A 10,068-nucleotide genomic window follows, 5' to 3' on the forward strand; every position below is an offset into this window, starting at 1 on the left:
CATCAATGGAAAGCTGCGATGTTTACCATGAGCATCATAATCGCAGCTTGTTGTGTGACAGAGGTTAAATCGAGGTTAAATCAGGTCATAATGTTTTGGCTGATTGGTTTATTTTAGATGACTGATGAAGAACAAGTGGGACATTTGTGGGAATGCAGATAGTAACACTTTACCGAGATTAGTTGGACAGTGGCTTAAGTTATTCTGACATAATTGATGTAACATAAAAAAAAAAAATACAAGAAACAAATATCTTAATTTTATTGAATTGTTTTATTTAAGAACAGCTTTGGACATAGAGCTGCAAACTTGACATTTTAATTGATAATGAATAGAACACAACGTTACATTGCTTTTTGTTACATGTGTGAAAATAACACCACGGTACAATGGAAAGTGAATAAAATAATACAATTTCTCAAATCACACCTCTAACTTATTTCCACCTTATGTTTCATTCAGAGACTTTGTGTTTCCAATTTCAAACAATCAACAAACCAAATCAAGTTATTGTATCTGTAGATGAACTCAAATGTAAATATTGATCCACAAAGTGAATGAAAACGTACTTTATTCAACGTTTAGGACTCTGTTAGCAGATTTCTATAAAACATATGAAAACAAGAAAGTGAAGATATTATTTGATAAAATCCCAGTACAACGATTCAGACTGATTCTTAAAATAAACAACAGTATTTGATTGATTAATATGCAATAGTAGATATTTACAGACGTTGTGGAATATTAACTGTTAACTGAGTTACAGAGATGATTTGTTCCAGTGAATGAAATTAAAACAATTTTAAAGCAGTTGAAAAAGTATTGTTACCGCCAGTACTCTGTATCATCAAATACTCAAATGAAACTCCTTGTCGTCACACTCAGAAGAATCCACACATCCCTAATATTAATTGTTCAACTACTAATGTATAGAAAGTTTGACACCATGACATTGTTTTACAATAACTCAAAAAATATATATAATCCTAAACTCAACCTATATTGATAATATTCCACTCACTACACTGACATACCGTAATGTTGACAAAACCTTACATTTTATTGGCATATAAACTTTTCTGGCGACTATTTCAATCATTGAATCATTTCAAAAGTTTTTTAATTGGAAACATGTTTTGTTTACAAATCCATAAAAAGTGTTTCTGCAATGAAAAAAACATTATGATTCCATAATGTATCGATGAAACAGAAAAAAAAAACAGAAAAGCTGTTTATTTTTTTACTTTTTTTCTCAGAAGTATGCTTTTCTATTCACTCTTCAGTTTGCTTGATGATTCACCTGGTGTCTTGGATGTATTCGCTTCTACCTCTTCACCTTCTACCTCTTTGATCGCCACCTGAGTCTTCTTCAGGAATCTCCATTGGTCTTAATCGCAGGACCTCTCGACCCTCTATTAATTAAATCTTTTTATTTGCAGCTTTTGCCACTCCAACTACATCAACCACAGCCCCTAGTGTAGTACCTACAACAGCCCCTAGTCCAGCACCTACAACAGCCCCTAGTCCAGCACCTAAAACAGCCCCTACAGGACCTCCAACAGCCCCTACAGCACCTCCAACAGCGGCTCCCAGAAGACAACCGCTTCTAAGGACCATTGCAATAGCTCCTTTGTCACCAAAAAAAGCTTTTATCAACACGTCTGGTGAAAAGCCATCCATCTTTTTGACTAAAGTCTTGGAGAGGTTTTCCTTTGCCTTCTCTCTGGATCCAGCAGTACGCTGCTCCTGTTCGATGTTTCCCTCCACTGCTTGTAGCATCTCGTTGGTGTAGCAGCCTCCTCCATTCTCCACCATTCCCTTGATGGTGTTGAGCAACTCTCCCACCTGGAACTGGTTGTTTCTGTAAGGATCCTGCTGGTTGCTCTTCCAGTACTTATTGTCAACGACATGGCAGCGGCCAGCACATTTCTCTGAAAGCTCCCGCAGATCCTTGTTTTCACTGACAAAGTCTTTGATTGACGTGTTCTCAGGAAGCTGGTCACCATGAGTGAAGACCAGTACAGCATATTTAAAAACCTCTTCGGAAAAAATCTCTTTTATTTTTGTAATAACCAGCATCTCAAGCTCAGTGTATCTCTCTACTTTGAGGATGATGAGAAAAGCATGCGGTCCAGGTGAGCACTCTACGATACTCTTTATTATCTCATGTTTGACATGTTCTTCATTCTTCCTGTTGTCAAACAAACCAGGAGTATCAATCACTTTGATTTCATCATCGATTTTGGAGGCTGCCTGGCATCTTCTTGTCTGAGAGTTTGCACTGCCATCTACTAGAAACACATTTTCTCCCAGCAAAGTATTGCCAAAGCTGCTTTTTCCTCCTCCAGTTTTTCCCAGCAGGACGATTCTCCAGGGTCCTACCAGAATAAAGTAACAAATTGACATTAGTATTACTGCACATATAGAAACATTTTTCTTGCTTTTATGTTATATTACAAAAAGTTTCAATCAGAAAAGTCAAAGCATCACAAACTTCCCAAATTTCCTCTTTGTCTTGACTCATTGTTTTGGAGTAACTGATTATATTTGCTAAATGCCACATATATTATTGCATTCTAAAATACAAAGAGGCCTGTGCTGCTTGTGGAGACTTCCTGGAATTGATCAGATAAAGCCCCATGGACTGCTTTACCATGATAAAGAAGAACAAGAAGAATTGAATGTATTTGTTATGTGTCCAGTGGTGGTGAGGACAGCCAGGTCGAGCAGCGGCTTTCACTTCCCACAACCAAGTCTCTTTAAATATAAACTATTAGAACCAGGAAGCTTCCACTCACAAGCTCTTCACTATCATAAGTAATAATATACTGCTGAATTTCCCATAAATGATTTCACAGTTCCTCGATGTGCCTATTGAAGACCACCTCTCAGCTCTTCTAAATGTAAAACAATCTCCTATGTGACCCACTGGAAGGCGTAGGAATCCAGTTAAATCTCAATAACACTCAGGTTAAACTTGTCTGGAAGTGAAACTCACAACTTTCCAACACATTCTTGTTACTCATAAATAACATTTAGTTTATCTGCATATAAATTTGCCTCGGCAACCAAAAGCAAGAAGTCATGTGATTTCTTGTAAATGGGAACGCCTAACAACTCGTGAGAATAAGAATGTGGACTTGTTTTCATGAAAGGACAGGGTGTGGTAGGAAGAATGTTGCAGGTGACGGTAGCAAAACAACCACATTCTGATTGAGAAAACGGAGTGTTTAGGTCTATGATGGAAAGACAACAGAGTTGGCATCGCATTAAAGGTCACCCTGGCCTTGGTGGTTAAAGGACAACTTGTCGTTTGTTGTTGTTGTTGTTGTTTGTCTTTCCACTTTCATGTCTTTCGTGACATTAAAACTCCAATCACAACATTTACGCCTTAGCTACCGAACACAATGCCTAAAGGTTTATTGTGTGATCTGCATGTTTGATTTGGCACAAAGTTAACCTTGTAACCTGTGCAGGTGCGTGTTGAGGGTTTGACTTGAGGAGCCACACTTGTGGGATTCAAAACATTTGTGCAGGAAACCGAAGGTGATTAGTCATGTGATTTCTTGTAAATGAGAACGCGTTCGAGAGAACCAAACAACTCATGAGATCAAGAATGAGGCTTTGTTTTCATGAAAGGACAGCATGTGGCAGAAAGACTGTCGTAGTTTAAAGTATTTATCTTATTGTGGTTGAGAAAAGTTACGTCACTTAAAACATTTATATTTGAATAGTTTCAATCTATCATCTATCATCAATTATATCATAATGGTCAATAGTCTATGTAAAATCCTAAAAAGAAAAATTATTCATTTGAATAAATGGATTATTTATCAAATAATAACAGAATTGGGGCACCACCAGCTAACCTGGAAATAGCTAATACCAAATATCAGTCTCGTATGTAAAAAGGTTATTTATGTCAAAATAGTTATTTAAGTCGAAACTTCCTGGGGAAGTGCGCACTCACGATCCAGGTGGCGGGGGTGGGGGGGGTCACATGACCAATGGCAAATTTTTCCACTCCTGCACATGTGGTCTCTTTGTTCCAACAATTGTTATTGGGATATTAAAAGATATATATTCCTAAAAACTTTTGACGGAAATTGGAGTCCACAATGAAAAAAGTGGAGCAAAAACATGCGTAAAAATAAGACAATCTGTTGAACCAGTTGAAATGTGGCTTCAGGTAAAAACATTGTCAGAGTAAATGTGGAAAGGTAGATCTCTAATAACTATGGCCTCTAAAATCTAAAATGTTTTAACTGTCATCTCATTTAGGCTGGTGTGGGAGGCAGTCTGTCACACTTCTAGTCGTCTCTGAGCCGTGAGAATAAGAATCATTCTCAGAAACAATCGTTTCTATTTCATGTCTATTTCTGTTTCAGCGTGAGAAGATAGTCGCTGTCCCATTTCATACCTTTTCAAGGTGCAGTAATCAGCTTGCAGGAATGCGACTGTACAGGTACACAGACTTAAACAACACCTTAAAGGTCAAGCTATTATTGATCAGCAAAGTCAAATCAGCTATTTCTTTCTGGTAAATCTTCAGTTGAATAAGGTATTTTCAGTTACTGTTCACCTCAACAATTACACGCATCCATTTAAACAGAACTTGGAGTAAAAGCACCTGGAACTAAAGGTCACAGGCGCTTGTTGCCAGTGTTCACTGTGGTTTGATGTTCCTGGAGTATTAGAAAACAGGAAAAACCACAAAACAAAACTACAACTTCTTTGACAAAATACTTTATTTCAACACGTTACATTGCTTCAGGTTTTCAATCCTGACATTCATGACATTACTGCATCAATACGTGAAAACATGGACCATGAATGACTTTTCTGTTACGCTGTGATGAAGTAGAAGTCATAAAAAATACTGTTGCTATTCCCTTTTGCTCCAGTGTGCTGATGCATTTTAAGTGGCTATGTGGAAAGCGTAGGTTACTTTTAACTCTTAAACACACACAAACAACCTTCACAATAAGAGCTGATACTGTCCCGTGGTCACTAATTCATACACAAAACACACACTGACGCTGACGGAGCTTTTGACTTCGAGGCCTTTGACGCAGGATCTATTTGAGCGCTTCTCGACCGTCTCCTGAGGCCCAGTATTGTTCGGAGTGTCTCCAAAGTCTGTCCTCCTCTCGTCCTCAGACCGTGACGAACACCAGTCTGGCGGTGTACGCCAGGTCGGCGAGGTAGAGCAGGAAGTTGAGGGCCGTGAGCACCGCCGCGGCGATCACGTTGGGGGAATTGCGGCCCCGGCTCCCGTGGCTCTTGTCAAACTGGAACACGGGCCAGACGATGGTGGCCGTCAAGTACATGACGGCCGCCAGCAGCCCGTACGCCGACAGGAACTTGGAGAACGGGACTGGCAGGCAGCCGGTGAGCTCGCCCACGCACAGCACCACCACGGCCATGGAGAGGATGAAGCAGATGCAGTAGACGGCCATGCACCACTTCAGGGCCGCGTGGCCGTCGTAGGCCACCGGGTCGCTGATCAGGATGAAGATGACGCAGGCCACGAAGGTCTGGCAGACCTTGAGCAGGCCCGGCGCCGTCGCCATGTAGCCCGCCACCTCGCCGGGCCTGGCTTTGGTCAGGCTCACCTCCCCCATGTAGGCCACGGCTGCCAGGCAGGAGAAGACGGTGGAGGCGATGCGGTGGTCCCGAGCCTCCTGGCGGGGGTACTGGTCCTTGAGGAAGAAGAGTGGGAAGATGACGGAGGCGGAGAGGCAGAGGAGGGCGGCGTAGGACGCCGCCGTGATGGGGAAGTTGGACCAGGAGACCGGCGCTCGGGTCTGGAGGCCGAACTGCTCCACCAGCAGGACCAGCAGCGTGCAGGCGAAGCTGAACGCCCAGCAGAAGATGCACCAGTCGGCCATGGCCCTGTGGGACACCTCGGCCCCGTGCGCCGCCACGCTGAACGCCACGCAGGTGAACAGCAGGGCGGCGAGGCGCACCCACAGCAGCTGGGACGTGGGGAACGCTATCAGCGGCATGGCGGCAATTCACGGGCAGCCCGGGGAGTTAAAAGTCACTTTTTGGTGGTCCGGCAAAGGCTTGAGGTGAGTCTCAGATGAGCTCCAGGGGGGGGGGCCGTTTGCACACAATCGCTCAGTATTTTATCACATGATCTGCAGGGGGAAGAGAAAAAGTAGAATGAATCAAAAGACGACTGGAGTGTATCAATGAAAAGTGCTTAACTTTTTACTTTTAGAAAAGTATTGTTTTTTTTAAAAGAGTAAGTCTAATTCCTGCATCGAGGAAAGTCCCTCAGCCCTGAAATGTGTGTCACTGGTGCCCTCTAGTGGTTAAAGTGTGGCGGTTCTGCTGGGGCAGGTTGGGCAAAGGACCAATACAGCCGAGAGAGACAGAAGAACATGAAGCCTGGAGGCCACCTGGTGACGTTCCCAGCGTGAGATACGACCGCTCACCACCACAACGCAGTTCAACGTGGCACGTGTACACGGATCTATTCCTCTATTCTATTCCTTCTATAACTCTGCATCTTCTCAGGCGGTTCACAATGTGAAAACTCTCACAACCACTGGTCTGTTGTTATCCTCCCAAATCCATTTCATGAACTCTCCCTGTTTCAAAACTGTTTTTGGATCCATGTGTAGAAAATACAATCGCCAACAAGCGTTAGTTTTGTAAACGTGTGCAAGAAGTGGTTCTATAAGGTCATTGAGAGGTCATATGAGGCAGACAGGAAGTGGTGGAGTGCGGGTTCTCGTATGGGTTCTCGCACCCCAATGAAAAGATCAACGTTACCTGTGAATTCTCTTTTTGTGTTGCGTCTTTAACGTGGAACAATCAGGTGCAGCTCAGGTCTGAGAGTTTGCATATTCTACCCTGTTCTTGCATGAGTTCTTCCCCGTTTCCTCCCACAATCCCAAAACATCCTGGTCTAGAATAGAATAGAATAGAATAGAATGTCTTTATTGTCATTGAAACACCCTACAATGAAATTGTAAGGTGCAGTCCTCTTTAAAGTGCCGTTTTATAAAAAAATATAAAATATAAAAGAATGTGCTGATAAAAGCAAAACAACAATATAAATAAATAAATAGATTAAAAAAACAGTTCATAAAATGGGAAAAACAGCACCAGTCAAACATTATTGAGTGCAGTAATGGCTCTTGCATAGAAAGTGTTTCTTAGTCTGTTTGTTTCTGCTTTTAAAGACTAGTCGATGACTATAAATTGCTTGTAGATGTGAGTGTCTCTGTGGCAGATAAAAATTTGTATTTGTATAATTTGTGTTACTAAAAGCCACAATCATGTGATCAAATAGTGTGCCAATATGTAATTTATTTCCTGAATACAAATAGTTTTCACGTTTTCAGTGTAGATGCATTCATCAAACAAAAGAGCCTCATGAAATTGTGTGTTATTGTTTTTTATTTTGAGAAATGTAGATGTAGACAGTTGTATTCATTACGACCACATCTTTAGTTTGAGAGAAATCTCAGCCATGAATTCCATTCATCCGGTTGAATCGTACCAAATGTCCATCGTTTTGTGAAATAAAACTAAATTCAACGTGTTCATTTCGACGCAAACTTGCCCAATATGTGTGATGCATGTTTGACAATTGCACTGATTGCACTGATTGTGCTTCAGTCGAGTTGAGAGGCTAGCGAGTCATAATCATCTGATATAACAGGACGCACATGAAGACAAATCATACACTCACTCTGCCACACCCACTAAAATGGAAAAAAGCTCCATTAACACTTCCTGTTATGTTACATAAAGGAAGTCGCTCACTTTACCAGACATAACTGCATTAGACTGGAGACACAGACGCTCCTCCCAGGCGCTGCTATAACAACACGTCTTCTGATTTTACAATGCAATGTATTGGCTCGTCTGCAAGTTTCTGTAGAAATCTGCAAGTTTCAACCCACTGATCCCGAGAGCAGATGCACATTCTTGTTTGAGTTGGAGCATGTAGTTTGTTTTTATGAATGTGAGGATTTCACCGCTGCAACCCAGACAGGAAGCCAGTAGGTTTTCGTGGTTTGCCATTTTGGTTTGATATAGCTCACATACCGTGCGTGCCTGAGAGCGAACATAAGCGGCCGGGCGCTTGAACGAACAAATGCCGAGCTGATCTTTTCTTGCCGGGAGTGAAATGAAATGAGGGAATAAAAGAAAAGGCGTCATTTATAGAAATGAGAAAAGCGCACCTGAAACTTTTACACTGAGAAAAGGCCTCTTTTTGAAGAGAAAAGTAAGCTCAACGTGAACAAAGTGGGACACAACTTAAACAGATGTTTCCGAGTTGTTGTTTTTTTTTAAAGAGTTATTATGAGAGAAAAGAATTCCATTCCAAGTAGCGGATACAACCGCGTCCTGCGCCGCTCCTCCTGTGCCATTGTGCCAATCTCATCCTAAATATAGACCGAGATAAAACACAAACGGGTTCCTAATGAATCTTTTCGTGTGGAAAAAAGGTGATCCGGGTGTTGCTCTTACCGATTTCCACCCCCAAGTCGAAGTTACTTTTTCATGCTTCAGTAAAAGTCCCCCTGGTAACGGCCGTGCGTCTTTTTCATCCGCGGCACCTCGGAGCGCATAGCGCAGCGCTCCCCGCCCCTTCCCCTTCCCCACCCGACCCGACCCCCCCACGCTGCCCCACGCCCCGCACAGGCCTTATTTGGTAATGTGTGGAAAGCCTCGGTGAGGAGACAGCAGTTCCTTTTCTCACAGGGTTCATGTTCAAGTCACTGCGCGCAGCACGAGATGACGTTTTCCATCAGTCCGAGGAGAGACGAGGGCGCAAACCTCCAAACGTTTGCGGGTTTCCAGAACAGGGCGCGGCAACAGGGCGACACACAATGGGCGATGAGCCTTATAGGGGCCAAGAGATCGAAATAAATCGAACATGAAGCCCGTGGGACAAAAACCGGCCCGCAAGAGGCTCCGAACCACCGAGCAAATTGTAGAAATGTCAAAGAAATTTAAGTTTAGTTTAGTTTTGTCTTAAGTGTAGCAGATAAAACACAACACTGGTATATTTGTGAGGGTGCCATGCACTCTCAAACTGTCAAAAAATATGTTTTATTTATATATATTTCATCGCATTTTACACAAGGAGGTATTGGCTTTATTCTCTTGTAATTATTTGTGAACATATAGCCATTTTGGTTAAAGTTTTTTTTAGTGTTAAAGTGTTAATAATCTAGGAATATAGGTTAGAATATTCATATTTCATTACATACACTCTGCGCCACAGCAAAGATAAACTTTAACGTTAAAATTTAAAGTTTATAATGGCATTATTTGACCTGTCTAACCGACTCAAGAAATTATGCAATCAATTCAGTTTTTGTGGGGACAAAAATCAACAAACAATCCAACTATTTTTAGCAAAAAGAAACGTCTCAAGTAGACAGATCTCTTAATATTTCTGTACAAGATTGGCAACACATTATTGAATACCAGTGTCCCTCTTTATAGCGTATTGGTTTCCAATGATGGACTGATTGATTGATTGATTGATTGATTGATTGATTGATTGATTGATTGATAGATAGGTCTATTTATTTGGAACTTGTGAAAACAAAACAGAGAAAGAAAAAACGAAGGTAGAAGGACAATAGTCAGTCTTTGTTATGTACACATTTGAATGTACTTTCTATTTTTATGAATAACTTAGTTCATTAGTGAAACAATCAAAAAGCTATTTTTCTCAGTTTAGCATCAACCCATGTCTGATACACAATTCAGCAATTAAACTATGCACTATAAACACAACTTTCTTGAAGAAATGTGTTTCAAAACTGTCCTGGGTGCGTCTGTTTTTATTATATATTCAACTTGAATTTATTATCTCGTTCCAAAGAAACGCAATACATAAAAACAGCACATGCTTCAGTGTTTAAGCACAAAAAAATATTTTATCATGCATTGTGTGGTTTTCACGAATTCAAAACTTGTGATTTAATAGAAAAAGAGGAAACACGCAGAAGTTACCAGGCGCTGACCACGTGGCCTTCAAAGGGTTAAAGTAATTCGAGCGAACGGGCGAGCGCAATTGCGTTGCAGTAC

General features: G+C 41.4%; 2 protein-coding genes across 2 annotated transcripts; both read right to left on the reverse strand.

Moving 5' to 3' along the window:
- Positions 1-1,419: 1,419 nt before the first annotated feature.
- LOC308147319 (GTPase IMAP family member 7-like) lies at positions 1,420-2,406 on the reverse strand (the record flags this gene model as incomplete). Its single annotated transcript, XM_080519427.1, has 1 exon — positions 1,420-2,406. The coding sequence occupies one exon, from the start codon at positions 2,404-2,406 to the stop codon at positions 1,420-1,422; it is 987 nt and encodes a 328-aa protein (XP_080375553.1).
- A 2,324-nt stretch (positions 2,407-4,730) lies between these two features.
- LOC308147148 (myeloid-associated differentiation marker homolog) lies at positions 4,731-8,614 on the reverse strand. Its single transcript, XM_080519239.1, has 2 exons — positions 8,494-8,614; positions 4,731-6,143 (listed from the first exon to the last, which is right to left on the reverse strand). The coding sequence occupies exon 2, from the start codon at positions 6,006-6,008 to the stop codon at positions 5,157-5,159; it is 852 nt and encodes a 283-aa protein (XP_080375365.1). The 5' UTR covers positions 6,009-6,143; positions 8,494-8,614; the 3' UTR covers positions 4,731-5,156.
- Positions 8,615-10,068: the final 1,454 nt, after the last annotated feature.

The sequence above is a fragment of the Blennius ocellaris genome (assembly GCF_963422515.1).
Source record: "Blennius ocellaris genome assembly, chromosome: 23".
Lineage (NCBI taxonomy): Eukaryota > Metazoa > Chordata > Actinopteri > Blenniiformes > Blenniidae > Blennius > Blennius ocellaris.